The sequence below is a fragment of the Cannabis sativa genome, chromosome 1, assembly GCF_029168945.1.
Source record: "Cannabis sativa cultivar Pink pepper isolate KNU-18-1 chromosome 1, ASM2916894v1, whole genome shotgun sequence".
In the NCBI taxonomy this organism is placed as follows: domain Eukaryota; kingdom Viridiplantae; phylum Streptophyta; class Magnoliopsida; order Rosales; family Cannabaceae; genus Cannabis; species Cannabis sativa.
Window position 1 is genome coordinate 7,251,986 of NC_083601.1, and position 21,722 is coordinate 7,273,707.

The following is a 21,722-nucleotide window of genomic DNA, read 5'->3' on the forward strand; positions in this document are numbered from 1 at the left end:
GGAAAAACTACAACTAAAAGCTAAAGCAGGTACAACCCAACTTTTGAAAAAAGCTGTTTTGATTAAAAGACTGTAATAAATTATTTTTTACTAAAAATTTATTTAATTATTTATTATATATTACAAAAAATAAAAATAATTTTTTTGAAAGAAAAAATATTTAAATTTTTAATTTTTTTTTATTTTGTTTTAAAAATATTTTATATTTATATTATATTTTCATTATTAACAAATAATATCAACCTAAGTTTCTTATAAATTACAATTTTTTTATAATTGATAAAAATATAATTTAATAATATTAAAAAATATTTTTATTAAATGCATATAAATTTATACTATAAGATATAATTAAAAAAATAGAAAATAAAAATTTTATATAACATAATTTATATATATATATATTTGTTTTTAATGAAATATATTAAAATATTATTGTTACTATAATAAAATCTTAACAAACCCGCAACACTTCAAAATTTATAATTTACTAAACACTCCGTTCAGTTTTTTTCTACAATACTGCTACAACTGCTTTTCAACAACTACTTTTCTCTGCAGCACAGCACAGCTGTATTAAATTGGACATTAATTCATAATGTTATTGGTACAGTATATAGACTACCTTTTAGCATTTCTATTGAAAATTATTTGATTAATAAGAAGGTTACATAAAGAGATTTTGTAAGATCTCAAAAGTCAGTCCAGCAGATAAATATGATCCCATAATCTAACAAAATATTTCACATTTTTCAAAGATTTTAGTTTTACATGAAGAAATTAATATAAAAGTCAGAGGAGAAAAGAAGAAAGTAAATAAAAGAATCTTCCATGTTTTCCCTAAACCTTCCCATAATAACACACAAAGTCAAAGACAAAAGGATATAAAACACTCCAACCTGCAAACCAAAACGTCTCAACTTCTTTCCTCCAAAATTAATTACTATCTACTCTATCTTCTAATATGGCAACGCCTAGGTTCCTCTACCTCTTCACGGCCGTACTAATTCTAACACTCATCATCGACTCAGCAACTTCCATAGAGCAGTGCCCCAACTGCGGTAACAAAACGGTGCCGTATCCACTCAGCACAACCTCAACATGTGGGGACCAGTCCTACAAGATCCGCTGCCAAACAGGCACACTCATCTTCGACACACTCAACAACTCCTACCCAATCACCTCCATCTCCGCCTCAGCCCAACGCCTCGTCATCGCGCCCTCACAGTTGTTACCCTCCACCTGCGTCACATCTGATATTTCCCGCCAGGGTATCCAACTCAACTCGTCTCTCCCATTCAACGTGACCAGCAGTAACACCATCATGTACCTCAACTGCTCCGACTCACTCCTCCGTTCCCCTCTCAATTGCTCTTCCTCCAGTCTCTGCAACACTTTCCTCAACTCATCCGACGGCGGAGGCTTTGCCACGTGTAGGGACAGGTCTCTCATGTGTTGTACGTTCAGAGCCGGGGGTTCGTCGAACTCGTACATGATCCGAGTCCGCGAGTCTGGGTGCAGCGCCTACACGAGCTTCGTGAACTTAAACCCGACCTTGCCTGTGGGTCGGTGGCCCGACCCGGGATTGGAGATCCAGTGGGTTTCGCCGAGGGAACCCGTGTGTGGGGGCCAGTCCGATTGTGCGGTGGATGGAGGGAAGTCTACTTGTGGGCCCGATGCCACGTCAGATGGTGGTGTCAATCGATGCTTTTGTAACACGGGGCTCGTATGGGATCCTATTCAAGGGTTGTGTACTAAAAGTGAGTTGTCATTTTTTAAAAAAAAAATATTTTTTTTTTGTTCTTTTCTCACTATTCCACCGCTGTGTCATATTTTTGTTTGACGTTTTGGAATTAAATTAATGTTTTGACTTTGAATTTTTTTCTTTTGACAGATGTTACGTGTCAAGATCTTGACGGTTGCAGAAATTCAAAGCGGACTGCACTGATAGCCGGTGAGCCGCCACTTCTTCTTCTTCATCTAATTATTATTAATTTTTTTTTGAGTAAATCTAATTATTATTAAATTATTTACAAAGATAATGTATTTTGAGTCGAAGTTATGTCGGGTTAGTGCTGAAGATAATATTAGTTTACATGTTCTGTATGTACGCTATTTCGACTGTTTTTCTAGGAACGCACTGGACAGGTGATTTTTACCAAGTATATATAGTGCAAACTATGAACGTAATGAATATTAAATATATATAAATACATTTATTTATATAATATTATACATAAGACAGAAATGGGTAGAAATTTGGTAATACCCTTGAAAGAGACAGCATTTAACTTAATTTAAATCAGTATTTTAATGTTGACAACGTACGGTCAACTTTTTTACATTGTGAGTGGGTTGACTTAGGGATTGGTTTTGTTTTGTATCACACGGGTGTGGGTGTGGGTGTGGGTGTGGGTGTATATAGCTAATGAAGATATGCATATAATTAATTAATACACGTACCCCATATTTGAAAAAACTTATTTATCTTTATTATATCTTCTAAAAGTTATTCTTATAATTCTTTCAATAATTTTACCTAATGGGTGTAATTAAATTTAAGAGTGATGATATGCACCCAAATTTAGGTGGACTCACATAACAGTTTCTTTCATCGTAATAATTGGGATTTTGGGACTTAATTAAATATTGACTGTATCTTATATTTAGGTGGGGATATTCTAATTCTAACAAGTGTTTCACCCAATACTTGATTAGTACTAATAAATATTATGCATGTAGGTTTGACTTCCGGTATTGGAGGAGCTCTGATTGTAGCCACCATCGTTGCCATCCTCTACAAACGTCATAGACGCATCAAAGAAGCTCAAGACCGCCTAACCAAAGAGCGAGAAGACATACTGAATGCCAGCGGTGCCGGAGGAAGAGCCGCCAAAGTCTTCACAGGCAGAGAGATTAAAAGAGCAACCAACAACTTCTCCAAAGACCGCCTCCTTGGCTCCGGAGGCTACGGTGACGTCTATAAAGGTTTCCTCTTGGACGGAACCACCGTAGCCATCAAATGCGCTAAGCTCGGAAACACCAAAGGTACAGACCAAATCCTCAATGAAGTTCGGATCCTCTGCCAGGTCAACCACCGCAACCTTGTTCGTCTTCTGGGCTGCTGCGTCGAGCTCGAGCAACCCATCATGGTTTACGAGTACATAGAGAATGGCACTCTTCTTGACCACCTCCGAGAAAAACGAGAAAATTTAACATGGACAAACCGTCTGCGTGTAGCTCATGACACTGCAGAAGGTCTATCCTACCTTCACTTCTCGGCGGTACCACCCATATACCACCGAGATGTGAAGTCAAGTAACATTTTATTAGACTACAAGATGAGCGCCAAGGTTTCGGATTTCGGGCTGTCTCGACTGGCTCATACAGATATGAGCCATGTTTCGACTTGTGCTCAAGGCACGCTGGGTTACCTTGACCCAGAATACTATAGAAACTATCAGTTGACAGACAAGAGTGATGTTTATAGTTTTGGTGTTGTTTTGTTAGAGCTTTTGACTTCTCAGAAGGCTATAGATTTCACGAGAGAATCGGATGATGTGAACTTAGCTGTTTATGTTCAGAGAATGGTAGGGGAAGAGAGGTTGATGGATGTGGTTGATCCGATTCTCAAAGAAGGGACTACTGATTTAGAGAGAGATACTATGAAGGCATTGGGGTTTCTGGCCGTGGGATGTTTAGAGGAACGCAGACAAAACAGACCTTCCATGAAGGAAGTTGCGGAGGAGATTGATTATATTATGAGTATTGCTACCGCCAAAGTTGTAGATGTATAACTAATTAATTAAATATTATATATATATCTATTCTATATAAAGTCTGCCTATATAACCGAATTCTTGGTTTTTGAGAAATTCATGAGTGACTTTTTATTTATATTAAAAATAAAATGATTTATTATTAAAAATAAAATAGTTTATGAGAAATTCATGGTCACTTTTTATTTATATATAATAAAATAAATAAAATACATCTCATTAAATCCATAAAAATACAATTGGGTTTTTGTTGTTGTACATCTACGATTTTTTTCTTCTTCTCTTTTAGAATTACCATTTTCCTATAAAAACACTCATTAAAAGAAAAATGTATATTTTAGCGCATAGAGTATAATTAAAAAGTCATAAAATTTATAATTTCGTCTTCTGTTAAATAAAAATAAAAGCAACTTAAAGCATTATTATAATTATGTTGCTTTGTACATGTTGCGACAAAAAGGAATGCCAATCTTATTAATTTCTCTATGTTCTAGCTATTAATGCAAAATATGTACTAAAACCCACCATAACTTATCATAATTAAACCTGAGGCATTAGATGCAAAAAATAAATAAATAAATAAATAAATCAGAGACTACATTACAACACTGTTTTTGATCACGTGCTCATAAATTAGAAGCACAATTAAATATATTAGCGAAATAGTGACTAACATCTAAATTTCAGAGTTGACGAAAAATCTACAACTGAATGAGGTAAAGATTACTACAATATATATTTACTTTATAAAACTTTTATTTCAATATCTTACTTTTATTAACACCTTTTGATTTGGATGTAGAAAATATATTTTTGGATTGAGGCGGCAATAAAAATAACTGATACTGTCTAGAGTTTTTATTACATGTCATGTGACGCATGTCATAAAAAAATAGATTTATACAATTGCAATAAAAAAATTATTTGTGACAAGCCAACATGCGGCTAGGAAGGATTTCCTACACCACGGTATATTACAACTAACATATGATGTTATTGAAATTAAGTTAAGAAAAAAAAAGATACTAACAATCTTATTATGCATTTTACAGTGCTATAGCATATGTTGAACTTGATGACAATACAAAGAGCCTATCTGCTGTCATGTTCGCAGATATTGTGAAAAAAATATTTTCATGTACTGCTGCCCAACTAATGAAATATACTGCAAATGTGTAATTTTAAAAAAAATAAAATAGTTTTACATGTCTTTCATAAGTTGATTTTTTTAATTAAATAAACTATGCACACTATGTCTAATCATTTTAAATGAAAATATATCACGGTTTGCAGGAACATCGTCGCTTTGTCGACACTACCATATTCAATTTATTAACGAAAAAATGGACAATCCAAATATATGCGGACCAGGCTAGAATGAAAAGTGCAAAATACAAAAATTACACTATTGTCTCTATCGAAGCAAATGAAGATTGAAATCCACCAATGACTATCATTAGTTTTCTTATCTACAATTTTCAGACAAATGCTATCTTCAATTATCAATAATTTAGAGATTGATTTTTAATTTTATTTTTATCTTACACCTATTTAAGTAATGTTTCTTTAAGTATTGGAACATCAATTTTTAATTCATTTTTAGATTAACTTAATAACATATTTAAATCATCAAGCTTTCTTAAACATTAATATATTGCATTCGGTATTCACTTTTAATTGACAACATTATAAACTATAATATTTAGATACACATAATAATAATCTCACCTAATAACTAATAATATTTTTTCTTTAATTTTTAATTGTATCACTTTCAACTAACATAAAAAAAAACTAACATAAAATTTAGTATACGTGCCTTGCACGTAGCTTTTTGCTAGTATATATATATATGGAAGAGGTTTCAATGGTTACATTTTTATTGTAACCATCATGGTTACATTTTTCTTGTAACCATCATGGTTACATTTTTTTAAGCCATTGGATTACTATTAAATGGTTGTGATTAATTTAGAAATTAAATAAAAATAAATAATAAATAACTTGTAACCTGAAAGTAACCTAATCATTTATTTCTTTATAAAACTTTAATTAAGATTAATTATATTTTAAAATTAAATTAATTATAATTATTAATTAATTTTTTGCAATTTATTACTATATAAGGATCTTTTAGCAATTTATTTTTTTATACTTAAATTATTTAAAATTTTATAGCAAAACTTTTTATAATTTAAAATTATACACATGTAATTTCATAATTTAAATTTTATTATACTTGTAATTTTAATTTTAAATTATTACACTTAATTATTTAATTATTTAATTTAAATATTTAAAAAGTAAAAAATGAAATAAGTTAAGGATTTTTTAGAAAAAAAATGGCTGCACTTGTTATCGATTGATTAGCTTGAGGTCTCATACTTAGTTCATATAATTGTAACAAAATAATTAAATATCATTTAAAAATAATTAATTATTTGAAAATTTATTATAAGAAGAGAATTTTAATTTGTGTCAAAAGAAGTTTAATTTTTGTAAAAAAAAAAATAAATTTTATTGTAAATATTATAATTAAATGGCTTAATTATTAAAATAATTCAAGTAAGGATTTAAATATAAATATTAATTGCTAAAAGATGTCTTGTCAAATATTTAATTAATTAATTTAAGAAAATAGTTAATTATAATTAAATAATTCTAAAAAAGGAATGTCTATTTAATTAATTATTTTAAGAAAATAGTTAATTATAATTAATTAAATCTAAAAAAGGAAAGTCTACCTATTACTAACCTGCTATTACTGAAAAAAAATGTAACTATATGGGTACAATAAAAATATAACCATTGAATAATCACCCATATATATATATATATCATGTGTATTGTTTAAGGATGTTAGGGTGTGTACGTGACTATAATGGTTTTGTTTTGGGTATGAGTTAGATCAACTTGTAGGTTGAAGGATATATATGTAATATTTTTTTTAATGAGTATTATTCATTGATGAAATAAATTTTTTTAAAAAAACTAAATATATATATATTTATTCTTAAAATATATATAACTTGTTAAAAAAAAGGAATTTTTTCAATGATATACTATATTAAGAAAGTATTTACAAACATTGTCTTGTCATATGACATGGTTGTTTGCTTCCTCTGTTTATGAGTGGTTATGAGTATTCTTTTTGACTGTTCTTATTGAGCTTTTGTTGGCCCTGCTTTTGACAGTATTGTACGTGTCTGTATTATTTAGTTAAATTGGTTTTGCTGTTTTTTTTTTTCCTGATACGTGAAGATGAATAACGAACCCAATCTAGAAGACCAATATGCAGCTTTTAATATTGAGGATGAAGAGGAAGAAGAGTTGATCTTTGAGGGGGGGAATGATGATTCGGCTGACATAGACGACAGGTGGTGTTTGGTTGGCCGTTTCCTCACACATCGGTCAATAGATTTCCAAGCAATGCAAAATAAAATGGCACAGTTATGGCAGCCAGGAAGAGGATTGTATGTGAAAGAATTGGAACATAACCTCTACCTATTCCAATTCTACCATGAAGTAGATATCGAAAGAGTAATGGAGGGTAGTCCGTGGACATTTGATAGAGTCCCTTTGATATTCGAGAGGCTGAAGCAAGGCGAAAACCCCCGGTCTGTGGTTCTGAACAGGATCGAATTCTGGGTGCAAATTCATAACATGACTACGGGTTTTATGTCGGAAGTGGTGATCCAGAGACTTGGGAATTACATTGGAACATATGTAAAATCTGATCCTAATAACTTCATAGGTGTGTGGAGAGATTACCTGCGCATTCATGTCAAAGTTAACATCGATCAACCGTTAAAAAGAAAGAAAAAAGTTGTTAAACAAGGCGGTATGTGGTGCTATGCTTTATTCAAGTATGAAGACCTCCCTACATTCTGTTTCATATGTGGAGTGCTGGGACACACTGAGAGATTCTGTGATAGACTCTTTGATACCCCGATAGACCAAATTGAAAAACCGTATGGGTTGGAGATGAAGGCAGCCCCAAGACGGAGAAACTATGCTGCTGGTGCGAGGTGGCTGAGGTCGGGAAGCATGAACAGAGCCGGCACCGATCGTAATCCCGGTAATCCTGCAGTGTCTAATCCCACTAATCTTGGAACTGGGATAACTCATAATCGCGTGAGATCAGGAGGCAGCCAATCAGGGATATCAAATACAATAAATCATGAATCAAATGCGGCTATGAATCCGGTCAACCACATCCCAAGAAGAATAATAGAGATCCCTTCGAAGGAAACTGAAGTGATAAATAAGGAAGGTCAAGGGGGAGAGCAAAATCCGGAACTTGAAGGAGAGGCTTTTGACACGGGTGTTGTAAATGCTGATGAAGCTCTTCTTTTTCTAGAAAATAAAAAAAGAAGAATGGGCCTTGACCACCATCATGGGCTTTTAGAAGCACAAAACATGGAAGTTTTTAAAAATGACACAAACCCAAATGGGCCAGGAGTTTTGTTTGATGTGGAAATGGTTACTGAAATGGGTGGCAATACAAAAAACTTGTCTGGGGCGGGCTCTGTTTCACAGACCCGCCGGGAATTATGAATGTGTTGAGTTGGAATTGCCGGGGGCTTGGGAACCAACGGGCTATTCAGTTCCTTAAGGAGATTGTATCTCAAAAGAAACCTAATTTCATTTTTCTTTGTGAAACTAAAAGTGACAATAATAGAATGCAAAGGGTGGGCCGTTCTTTGGGTTTTGAAGGCCTTTTCACTGTAGAGGCCCGTGGAAGTGCTGGGGGCCTAGCTTTGCTCTGGAGAAACCAAAATGATGGTAGAATTCTGGGTTACTCTCAAAGCCACATCGACTTCCTGGTGTGCTCGACTGAAAGAGGAGATTGGCGTCTAACGGGGGTATATGGAGAACCATTGCGTAACCGTCGGCATCTCACATGGGACTTGCTCCGATATCTCGCAAGAGATTCTAATTTACCGTGGTGCGTAATAGGTGACCTCAACAACGTGGTGAGACAAGAAGATAAAAAGGGTGGCCGGCGATATCCACAACCTTTAATTGCTGGTTTCATACAGGCGCTGAATGACTCTCATCTTCATGACCTCGAGCTCTCGGGTTACCCTTTTACCTGGGAGAAGGGACGTGGAACAAGCGGCTGGATTGAAGTGAGACTAGACAGAGCACTCATCAATGAACAATTCACCCAGGTTTTTCCCCTTGCTGCTCTATTTAATTTGGAAATAACATCTTCTGATCACTGTCCAATTTTTTTGGAACCCGAAATTAACCAAGCTTTCACACCTGGTACTGCCTTTAAATTTGAGAATGCTTGGTTCAAAGAGCCTATTTGTTGTGAAATTATCAGAGATTGTTGGAACATATCAGCGAATAGTACTTTGTCTGAAAAATTGAGATTGTGTGCTGAGAAGCTCGGGCCTTGGGGCAAAGAGATAACAGGGAATTTTAAACAGAGAATTCGTAAGTGTAAAACTGAGTTATCTAGTCTGAAGAACAAAAGAGACACACTATCGGTTCAGCGATACAGTGAAGTCAAGAAGCAATTGTTTAAAGTACTTGATCAACGAGAAGCGTTTTGGAAACAACGATCAAAACAGTTATGGTTGAAAGAAGGCGATCAAAATAGTAGTTACTTTCATAAGACTGCTACAACTCGGAAGAGACATAATCAAATTGATCGATTACAGAATAACCAAGGAGATTGGGTAGATTGGGACAGTGGCTTATCATCGGTCATCACCAACTATTTTAATGGTTTATTTGAATCGACTAGAGGTTCTCATCAAGCTGTTACTGATTGTGTAGAGGTTTCCATCCCTGAAGTGGCTCATGTTGAATTTCGGCAGTTGGTTACTGAAGAAGAGGTTAAGAAAGCGGTGTTCCAAATGCATCCTGACAAAAGCCCGGGGCCAGATGGTATGACACCTGCCTTTTATCAAAAATGCTGGTCAATTGTGGGTAAAGATGTGGTTCTAATGGTTCATAATTTCTTCTCTACTGGAATGTTTGATGAAGGTTGTGCTGATGCAAATATCGTCTTAATTCCGAAAACAAAGAAACCTGTGAACATGACTCAACTTCGCCCAATAGCCTTGTGCAATGTTTCCTACAAGATCATAACAAAAGTGGTGGTAAACCGCATGAAACCATTCATGGACAGACTGGTGTCAGAGAATCAAAGCGCCTTTATCCCGGGAAGACTTATTTCAGATAACGTGCTTATTTCTTTTGAAGTATTGCATTATCTAAAGCGGAAAAGAAAAGGGAAAGACGGTTTCATGGCCTTAAAGCTCGACATGAGTAAAGCGTATGACCGAATAGAGTGGAATTTCCTTGAAGCAATGCTCCGAAAACTGGGCTTTGAGGATTGGTGGACTCGCCTGCTTTTGAAATGTGTTTCTTCTGCGTGCTATACGGTGGTTCATGGTAAACATGAGATTGGTCCAATAGTTCCTTCAAGAGGTATAAGACAGGGGGATCCACTATCCCCCTATCTTTTTATCCTATGTGCTGAGGGCCTTTCAGCGATCATTCGTCGATTTGAAGCACGGGGACTGTTACATGGTTGTAAAGTTGCAAATGGAGCACCTCGGATCTCACACATGTTGTTCGCAGATGACAGCTACTTATACTGTAAGGCGACACCAGAGGAAGCAACAAGAATTCAGGAAGTATTGAGTACTTTTGAAGAAGCTTCAGGACAGAAGGTTAATTTTTCCAAATCTTCTATATTTTTCAGTACCAATACAACCTTGGCTATGCGTGACAACATTAGTCAAAGGCTTGGCATGATCATTGCGGGAGCTAATAGTCTATATCTGGGCCTTCCAAGTACCATATCTCGCAACAAGACTTCGGTTTTTGGCTATTTAAAAGAAAGAGTCCGCAAAAGAGTTGAAGGATGGGAAACCAAATATCTCTCACGTGCTGGGAAGGAAATATTAATCAAAACGGTGGCCCAAACTCTTCCATCTTATGCTATGAGTGTGTTCTTGTTACCAATTGACACTACCCGAGAGATGGAAAAAATAATGACAAAGTTTTGGTGGCAATCTTCTAATAAGCCTGGGAAGGGAATCCATTGGCTTTCATGGGATCGATTGTGTAATCATAAGAAGAAGGGAGGAATGGGTTTTAGACATCTCAGAGACTTCAACTTGTCACTACTAGGGAAGCAAGGCTGGCGGCTCATCTCTCAACCGAATTCATTAGTAGCAAGGATCTTTAAGGCTCGTTACTACCCTCATACTTCCTATTTGGATGCATCATTAGGGAATAATCCTAGCTATGTTTGGCGGAGTGTTTGGGAAGCTCAACAACTTGTTAGAAAAGGTCTCCGTTGGTGCGTAGGAAACGGAACAAGCATCAGCATCCTTAATGAACCTTGGTTACCTTGCCTAGAGAATCCTTATGTCACTACCTCTCATCCCAGTCTACTTCAGGCGAAAGTGAACAATCTCATGACCATGGATGGCACGGGTTGGGACTTGGAAATCTTGGAAGATCTCTTTGAAGAAAGAGATAGGAAGCTCATTGAGAAGATTCCTTTGCAACCATCGTTTAGTGATGATACTTTGATTTGTGCACTTGAGGCTTCAGGTACCTATTCAGTCAAAAGTGCCTATAAAGTACTTCAACAAATTAATGGCAGATGGGACAACGAGGATGACACTACTTCACGGTTTTGGACTACTATGTGGCGGCTTAAAATCCCCCCCAAAGTAAAGAACGTAATGTGGCGTGCAGGTAGGAATTGTCTTCCAACGTTATGTATGTTGCAAACCAAAAGAGTGAATGTACAATCTCTCTGCCCGATCTGTAGAGTTGAAGAAGAAACTGCTCTCCATGCTCTGGTTACTTGCTCTCATGTTAAAAGGGTATGGGACCGTGTTGGAATTGGAACAAATATCCTTCATGATCATACCTCTTTCTTAGACTGGTGCTATGGAACTTTTTCTGGTGTGGATTCAAACAAGAAATGTTTGGTGGCAACACTCTGTTGGGCTATATGGAGCGCTAGAAATGATTTTGTTTGGCAAAAAAAGTTGGTAAACGCTGAAGGAATTGTAGTATTGGCAAAAGGTTATCTTGATCAATGGACAAATGCTCAAAATACTCTCATTGAGTCATCATGGTCTGGTCTTCAGACGGGTGATGGGGTTGAGAAATGGTCCGCTCCAAGTGAAAATAGAATCAAGATCAATGTTGACGCTGCTCTTTTTGAAGGGGGAACCAGCTATGGATTAGGAATGGCAGCTCGTGATCACCACGGCTTCTTGGTTGAAGGCCGAATGGACTTCTTCTCGGGGGCTGCTACACCAGAAATTGCTGAAGCAATCGGAGTCCGCGAGGCTCTGAGTTGGATTAAAAGGAAAAACTGGCAACATGCGTCGATTGAGACAGATTGTTTAGTGGTTGTTCAAGCAATACGAAGTTCAACAAAAATGCTTTCGTTGTTTGGACAAATCATTCTTGAATGTAAGCAACTCATGTTGGAGTTAAAACATGTTTCTATTTATTTTATTAAACGATCAGCTAATGCGGTAGCTCATAACTTTGCAAGAGCTTCTGTGTTATTTCCTGGTTGTACCTTCGGTATGGAGTCTGTTCCTACCGAGTTGTTACATTGTTTGGTAACAGATTTTGTTGGTTAATAAAATTTATTTTCCATTCAAAAAAAAAAAAAAGAAAATATTTACAAAAAAAAAAAAAACAAGCAACAACTTATCGTGACACATCATTATCTTCTTGACGTGAACCAAAACTTCCATCAATAAAGTGATAATCCTATAAACCAGGAATCACCCGCGTGATTCACAAACTAAAACGAATCTATAAATTCATAAAATTTTAATAAAATTGATCTAAAGTTTATTCAAACAAAAAAAAAAAACCTAAAAAATCTTTGACAATTGCAATTCTCTATTGTCAATCGCAGATACTCTATTATCGACAAACTCCATTGATGAGATCTTCTGAGCTTAACCTTCAACAAAATAGCAACCATTGGTTCATTACCTCAATCAGAACATAATAAAACAATCAAAAATAAAAAAAAACATCAGAAAAGTATTCCACTAATTGCAGAGAAACTTCTTTGTCAAAAAACTTCCATTGATGATAACTTACCAGACCTTAAACCTTGCACGAAATAGCGACTGTTAGTCCATCACTGCAATTACACACAAAGAATTACAAAAAATCAACAAAAGAAGATCCAGCAACAAGGATAGACAAGAACAGAGGATAAGCAAAAGTTGTGAAGAATAAAAATTTGGAAAAAAAAAACAAATTTCAACAAAAAAAGGGATGTAATATCAAACTTTTCATCTTACACATTCATATTTAAATTATAAAACAATGTTCATATTTTATTGTTGAACTAGTTTTGTTTTTAATTTATATTTCGATATTTTGGGAATTGATTTCCTCTTTATTTTTTAATTGTAATCGATTTAAGATATTGCGTGTTACTTATTTTTATTCGTTATGTTATATAATTGGTTCTATTTTAGTTATAATCAGTTTGAATTATTTCGTGTTATTTATTTTTATTCATTATTATAACACTGTTATTGTAACACCCTAACTAACTTAGGCGTATTACGTGATTTTTAAACGTACTGTGCAGCTCGTTGCTAATCAACGAGGTTTATGGAAAAACGTGATTAATTAAAATTTTGCTTTTTCATTAACTATAAACCATTTTAACAAAAAGTCACGGGATCCCGATTTATAAAATATTTACAAACGTTTTCACTGTTCAACTTTTACATCAAAATAAAGTCGTCTAACGACAATTACAAAATCTCAGCCGTGCTGTCCCGAGGATCGTACGCTCCAGGCCTAACCGCCCCGACATGTACAATCCCATAAGCTCGCTCACGGTCCATCAGCAACTGCCTTGCCTTTACCTACACATGCAACGAAAACTGTGAGTCGACAGACTCAGTAAGAAAAGCATAATAATATCATACATAAAACTGACTGCCGTGTCCAACACGATACTGAGTCCCGCTACTGCCATGTCCAACATGGTACTGAGCACTACTGCCATGTCCAACATGGTACTGAGTTTTGAACGTTCAGGGGACGGCACTATTGACAAGTATCCTCCTGATCGGTCGAACCGGTCATACTCCGGCTGCTGGTCATACTCCAGCCTGTACCGACGGGATAGGTCAATGGACCGAACCACCAACCAGTTGTCACTGATCGGCCGAACCGGTCATACTCCGCCGTCGGTCATACTCCAGCCTGTACCGACGTGACAGGGTTGGGTGGTTCGAAGCCTAAATACATATCTAATGTAAACTAACAGGCTTCCTACATGCACGCTAAACATGTAAACTACATATGCATACTGTTATACTAATCTTACCTGGATTCCGATTTCAGGTGTGCCGGTCAACCTGACTGGAACTGAAGCTGAACGGCGGACATCGGCTCCTAAACCATAAAAATCACAACGCTATAAGCGACACGCTAAATCACTTCCCGGGGACTAAAACTTGAAACTAAAAGTTTCCCTATCGATAAAAAGCATGGCAATACCCCTAAAAACCCAAAAACGAGGAAAACTAGGGTTCTGAAAAATCCCCCATCCGGAAGTCCGGTTGCCCAACCGGAATTCCGGTTCTGGGAAAATCTGAACCCCCATCCGGAATTCCGGATGCTCAACCGGAATTCCGGTTCCTCGCAGGCAGCAACCAAAAATTCCCATATCTAGACCAATTCGAACCCAATTGATCCCAAACTTTCCAGACCTGCTAATTAGACCCTAATAAACATTTCCAAGGCATCAAACCTACCCAGAAACCACATACACAAATTTTGCCATTGGAGCTCAAGCTTTGAGTTCCAAACTCAAGCTTGAGCAAAACCACAAAACAAGCATGCAAACCAGCTAAAATCAACCTAAACTAGCATAATATAGCCTCTGAAAATCAACAACAACATCCAGCAATTCACAGAAACAATTCATGGCATTTTCTCTCAAAATTACATAATTTCACATATAACCCTCTAGCATGCTCAACCTAGCAATCAAGCATCAAAACAACCCTAAACTAACATGCTTAAACTCAGAAAATAAGAACTAATTACAGCAGCAACAACATTCCACAATCACATGCATTCATCATCTTTTTTTTTCAAGAAAAACAAGTAAAACACCAAGAAAGGTTGAGAACCACTTACAAGCAATTAAGGATCACAAAAATTAACACAATGAAGACTTGAATCACCAAGAAAATTCCCCCTCCTTGCTGCTCAAAGATGGCCGAAAGAGAGAGAGTGATTGTGTGTGAGTTTTTGGAATTTCTTTTTCAAAATAAGCTAAGTGTTAGAAAAAGAATAAATGACATAATATATCAACTTAATAAAACCATTTCAGCCAACATTTAATAAATAAACACTTATTTTTTTTCCATTAATAAATCATATAAGACAAAACATTAATGGGGCAAAAAGACCATTTTGCCCCTCCACCATAAAATCACATAATTCATACTAAAGGGGTATTTTTGGGACATTCTAAATTCCCGGCCATTCCCGACATTCCCAATGTCTAAAACCCGTCCCCAAAATACTAACATACTAAGTTGTGATTTCTACTGAGCCAAACGCCGCGTTCCAAAATACCGGACACCGGAAATACGAAACATAAAAGCTACCGATAACATACACATGCATATTTGAATTCCATAACTATCCATAATAAATTATTTAAATAGCTATAAATAATTTCCTGATTAACATAAATAACTGCTAATTTCCAAATTAACTAAGCGGGCTTTACAACTATCCCCCCCTTAAAAGGATTTCGTCCCCGAAATCTAACCTGAATAACTCTGGATATTGAGCTCGCATATCTGATTCTAGCTCCCAGGTGGCTTCTTCCACCTTACTGTTTCTCCAGAGAACCTTGACCAACGCTATGGTCTTATTCCGAAGGACTTTATCCTTTCTATCCAGGATCTGCACTGGCTGTTCCTCATAAGACATATCTGACTGAAGCTGAAGGCTCTCATAACTGAGTATATGAGAGGGGTCTGAAACGTATTTTCTCAACATTGAGACATGAAATACGTTGTGCACTGCTGATAAAGCTGGAGGCAATGCTAACCGATATGCCACTTGACCTATCTTCTCGAGAATCTCGAAAGGTCCTGTAAACCTAGGGCATAATTTGCCTCTTTTCCCGAAACGTTTAATCCCCTTCATCGGAGATACTCGCAAAAACACATGGTCCCCTACACGGAACTCAACATCCCTACGTTTCGGATCTGCGTAACTCTTCTGTCTGCTCTGGGAGGCAAGCATTCTAGCTTTAATCTTCTCTATTGCCTCATTGGTCCGTTGAACTGATTCTGGACCAAGGTATTTCCTCTCCCCTGTCTCATCCCAGTGGATAGGGGATCTGCACTTCCTACCGTACAACAGTTCATAGGGTGCCATCCCTATCGTACTCTGGTAACTGTTGTTGTACGAAAACTCTATTAACGGTAGGTATTTATTCCATGAACCCTCAAAGTCCATAACACAAAGCTCTCGGCATGTCCTCCAATATCCGAATTGTCCTCTCGACCGACCATCCGTCCGAGGATGAAATGCTGTACTGAATTTTAGCTTCGTACCCATTGCCCGTTGTAAACTCTGCCAAAATTTGGAGGTGAATTTCGGATCCCTGTCCGAAACTATAGACTTCGGTACCCCGTGAAGTCTCACTATCTCCCTGACATATAACTCTGCCAACTGATCCACTGTAAACGTCGTTCTGACCGGCAGAAAATGAGCAGATTTCGTAAATCGGTCCACCACTACCCAGATGGAATCATACATACCCGTGGTCCTAGGTAACCCGACCACAAAATCCATAGTAATGTCCTCCCATTTCCATTCTGGTAGGGTTAGAGGCTGCAACAACCCCGGTCTCTCGATGTTCGGCCTTGATCTGCGTCGACATGTGAGGCATCTCGATACGAATTCTACCAAATTCTTCTTCATACCGTTCCACCAGAAGTACGGTTTCAAGTCTTGGTACATCTTGGTGGTGCCGGGATGCAGAGAATATGGGGTAGAATGAGCCTCCTCAAAGATCTCGTTCCTCAAGTCCACACTGTTCGGGACGCAAACCCTGGCTTTATACAAAAGCATCCCACTATCTGACACTGAAAAGTCCTTGGCTTGACCAGCCAATACCTCATCTCGGATCTTCACTAACTCCGGATCTGTCGTCTGAGCAACTTTTATTCTTTCTAACGTATCGGATTGCGGCGTTAAGTTGTGTAGCTGACCTACCACAAACTCAATGCTGGACCTGACCATATCCTCTGCTAGCCGAGGTGAGATCTGAACCATGCTAGCTACCTGCCCGGGCCCCTTTCTACTCAGGGCATCGGCCACTACATTGGCTTTCCCGGGATGATAGAGGATCTCGCAATCATAATCCTTCACTAGTTCCAACCAACGCCTCTGTCTCATGTTCAAATCTTTCTGAGTAAAGAAATACTTGAGACTCTTATGGTCGGTGTAGATCTCGCACTTCTCACCATACAAGTAATGCCGCCAAATCTTCAGTGCAAAAACCACAGCGGCCAATTCTAAATCATGAGTCGGGTATCGCTGTTCATAATCCTTTAACTGACGGGAGGCGTAAGCGATAACCCGATCGGCTTGCATCAATACGCACCCCAAACCCTGTTTGGATGCGTCACAATAGACCACGAACTTCTCCTCGTCCGAAGGCAAAGCTAGTACGGAGCAAGAATCAACCTCTCGTTTCAGCTCCTGAAAACTAGCTTCGCATTTATCTGACCAGATAAATCGCTGATTCTTCTTTGTAAGCTCGGTTAGGGGCATTGAAATTTTGGAGAACCCCTCCACGAACCTACGGTAATACCCAGCTAACCCCAAGAAGCTTCTGATCTCTGTCACTGTCTTCGGTCTCGGCCAATCCCTGACGGATTCAATCTTCCCGGGATCCACCTTGATCCCATCTTTACTCACAATGTGCCCTAGGAAGGACACCTGAGACAACCAGAACTCACATTTCTTGAACTTGGCGTAGAGTCTATGTTCTCGAAGTCGTTGCAGTACCATCTGAAGATGTAACTCATGCTCCTCTTCTGACTGAGAGTACACGAGGATGTCGTCGATAAACACAATTACACAGATATCGAGGAAATCCTTGAATACTCTATTCATCAGGTCCATGAATGCTGCAGGAGCATTGGTTAGTCCGAATGACATAACCAGGAACTCGTAGTGTCCATACCTAGTGCGGAAAGCCGTCTTTGGAATGTCCTCCTCTCGGATCCTCAACTGATGATAACCCGAACGGAGGTCAATCTTAGAAAAGACCGTCTTCCCCTGAAGCTGATCGAACAAGTCATCGATCCTAGGTAATGGATATTTATTCTTCACCGTCAGCTTGTTCAACTCTCTGTAGTCAATGCACATCCTCATAGAGCCATCCTTCTTCTTCACGAACAAAACCGGGGCTCCCCAAGGTGATACACTGGGCCGAATGAATCCTATGTCAAGCAACCCCTGGAGCTGAATCTTTAACTCCTTAAGTTCAGCTGGAGCCATCCTATACGGGGCTTTAGAAACCGGATCCACCCCTGGTGCCAAGTCAATCACAAAGTCAATCTCCCGATGAGGTGGTAACCCTGGAAGTTCTTCGGGAAAAACGTCCAAAAATTCCCGAACCACTCTGATGTCCTCTGGCCGAATGGTGTCTGGCCGAGTGGTGTCCACCACCACGGCCAGAAACCCTAAGCACCCACCGTGCAATAATTCTCTCGCTGACATAGCCGAGATCACCGGGATCCGAGATCCCTGAACCGAACCCACAAACACGAACGGTTCTTCACTTTCCGGTTGGAAGACCACCATCTTCCTCTTACAATCAATGCTCGCCGAATATTTAGATAGGAAATCCATTCCTAAAATAATATCAAATTCGACTAAGCTCATCTCTATCAGATCAGCGCTTAATTCCCTACCGTCTATCCTGATCGGCATAGACCTAATCCACCTATTGGAGATAACCAATTCTCCGCCAGGTAACAGGGTTCCAAACCCTGACTCATATCTATCAAAGGGTCTACCCAACTTACTAAAGACTCTGGCCGCCACATAAGAACGTGTAGCCCCGTAATCAAACAAGACCGAATAAAACGAGTCGTTAATAAGAATCCGACCGTAACAACCGATGGGCCGGCATCCGCATCGGCCCGCGTGATGGCGAATACCCCGGCCGGGAGTGGGTATCGCTGGAGCTCTCGGTGCCTCTGGCCGAAGCTGGGGACATTCCCTCTTGAAGTGCCCGGCATGCCACAATGGAAGCATCCACCGCCCCTTGCACTCTCCCCGATGATGCCTCTTGCGTATAGGGCACTCGGGATAGGAGAAGCGAGTCTCATTACCACCGGGACGACTCCCTCTCGTTCGGTTCCCCCGAACCCCTTGTTCGACTCGAGCCGCCGGAAGCGGATGGGTGCCCTCTTCCTCGATCAATGGCCGAACCACTACTCCCCCTGCTAAATCCTGATGCAGGAGGGGTAGGAGCTCCGCCACTAATCGGAGTACTAGCTGACTCTGACATGCACCCCACTGCGCCCTCAGCTCGCAGTGCCTTCTCCACCATCTGAGCGTAGGTGGTGCTGTCGTCGGTGGTAATCATCAGGTCATGCCTGATCTTGGGATTCAACCCGTCCAGATACTTCTCCTTTCTGCTGAAGTCGGTCGGCACGATACCCGAGGCTAACCTCGCCAACCCACAACCGAGTTGTATACTCGGTGACACTCATGTTCTCCCGCCGGGTCGTGTGAACGAATTCCTTTCTCTTGGCGCTTCTAACCGCCTCGTTGTAGTACTTCGCGTTGAAAAGTTCCCGAACCTCTCCCAAGTCATGGTGGTGACATCGTGAATCCGAGACACCATGTCCCACCATACCAGGGCATCCTCCTGGAACTGAAATGTGGCGCACACCACTCTGTCGTTGCCGGTGACACCCATAAAGTTCAAGATTCTGGTGATCACCGTAAGCCACTGCTCGGCTTTCGACACATCTGGACCTCCCAGGAATACCGGAGGTGCTTGTTTCCGGAACCTCTCATACAACGGCTCCAATCTGTGGGCCGCCACTACCATCTCGGCACAGGGCGAGGGCGGTGTGCCGCCGGAACTACCTAAGACCGAACCGGCAGGAGCACCCCGCCGTTTTAACCTCTCGAATCTCGAGGTCTTGCTCTTCGATCCCGGCTTGCATTTCCGCAAACCGCAACTCCCACCCGGGCTCCCTGATCGGCCGGGGGAGCCTGGGCAGCCTGTGGCGGGTTCTCATCACCCCGACCACGAGCCCTGCCTCGGGGACCTCTGCCTCGGCCCCTAGCAGGTGGGGGAAACTGAGCTCCCTGTCCCTGATTCGACCCTACGGAGTTGCCCTGACTCCTCGTGGTCCGCCTGGCGTCCATCTAGCTAGAACCGCCTGCGAAACCAAGAGTTGGCATATCAGGTCGTATTCAGGGCGAGCTTACTAATGCCGCTTAATTTGGAAATTAGAAATGAAACATGCGCCTATTCTACTATCAGGCTACTAACATGCTTCCTAACAGGCTTTTCTTTTTTTCATAACTGAATAAAATAAACTACTAAAGCAATAAAGGCTTACTGAACCGTGAACCGAGCTAACTGCTGATGATTATTGTACATGTCGTGACGATCTTCGGAAGACAACCTGGCGGCTCTGATACCAAATTGTAACACCCTAACTAACTTAGGCGTATTACGTGATTTTTAAACGTACTGTGCAGCTCGTTGCTAATCAACGAGGTTTATGGAAAAACGTGATTAATTAAAATTTTGCTTTTTCATTAACTATAAACCATTTTAACAAAAAGTCACGGGATCCCGATTTATAAAATATTTACAAACGTTTTCACTGTTCAACTTTTACATCAAAATAAAGTCGTCTAACGACAATTACAAAATCTCAGCCGTGCTGTCCCGAGGATCGTACGCTCCAGGCCTAACCGCCCCGACATGTACAATCTCATAAGCTCGCTCACGGTCCATCAAGAATCGCCTTGCCTTTACCTACACATGCAACGAAAACCGTGAGTCGACGTACTCGCAAGAAAAGCATAATAATATCATACATAAAACTGACTGCCGTGTCCAACACGATACTGAGTCCCGCTACTGCCATGTCCAACATGGTACTGAGCACTACTGCCATGTCCAACATGGTACTGAGTTTTGAACGTTCAGGGGACGGCACTATTGACAAGTATCCTCCTGATCGGTCGAACCGGTCATACTCCGCCGCTGGTCATACTCCACTGTACCGACGGATAGGTCGATAACCTTTGAACCACCAACCAAGTGTCGACTGATCGGTCGAACCGGTCATACTCCGGCTGCTGGTCATACTCCAGCCTGTACCGACGTGACAGGGTTGGGTGGTTCGAAGCCTAAATACATATCTAATGTAAACTAACAGGCTTCCTACATGCACGCTAAACATGTAAACTACATATGCATACTGTTATACTAATCTTACCTGGATTCCGATTTCAGGTGTCTTGGCCAACCCGACCGGAACCGAAGCCGAACTACGGACATCGGCTCCTAAACCATAAAAATCACAACGCTATAAGCGACACGCTAAATCACTTCCCGGACTAAAACTTGAAACTAAAAGTTTCCCTATCGATAAAAAGCATGGCAATACCCCTAAAAACCCAAAAACGAGGAAAACTAGGGTTCGAAAAATCCCCCATCCGAAGTCCGTTGCCCAACCGAATTCCGGCTCGGGAAAATTCGAACCCCCATCCGAATTCCGGATGCTCAACCGAATTCCGGTTCCTCGCAAAGAACCAAAAATTCCCATATCTAGACCAATTCGAACCCAATTGATCCCAAACTTTCCAACACTGCTAATTAGA

General features: G+C 39.4%; 2 protein-coding genes across 2 annotated transcripts; both read left to right on the plus strand.

Annotated features, from left to right (window-relative positions):
* The first annotated feature begins 714 nt into the window (after positions 1-714).
* Positions 715-3,947, plus strand: LOC133030498 (wall-associated receptor kinase-like 20). Its single transcript, XM_061103260.1, has 3 exons — positions 715-1,760; positions 1,895-1,954; positions 2,743-3,947. The coding sequence occupies exons 1-3, from the start codon at positions 965-967 to the stop codon at positions 3,795-3,797; spliced, it is 1,911 nt and encodes a 636-aa protein (XP_060959243.1). The 5' UTR covers positions 715-964; the 3' UTR covers positions 3,798-3,947.
* Positions 3,948-7,040: 3,093 nt separating this feature from the next.
* On the plus strand, positions 7,041-8,336 carry LOC115700201 (uncharacterized). Its single transcript, XM_061109582.1, has one exon. The coding sequence runs from the start codon at positions 7,041-7,043 to the stop codon at positions 8,334-8,336; it is 1,296 nt and encodes a 431-aa protein (XP_060965565.1).
* Positions 8,337-21,722: the final 13,386 nt, after the last annotated feature.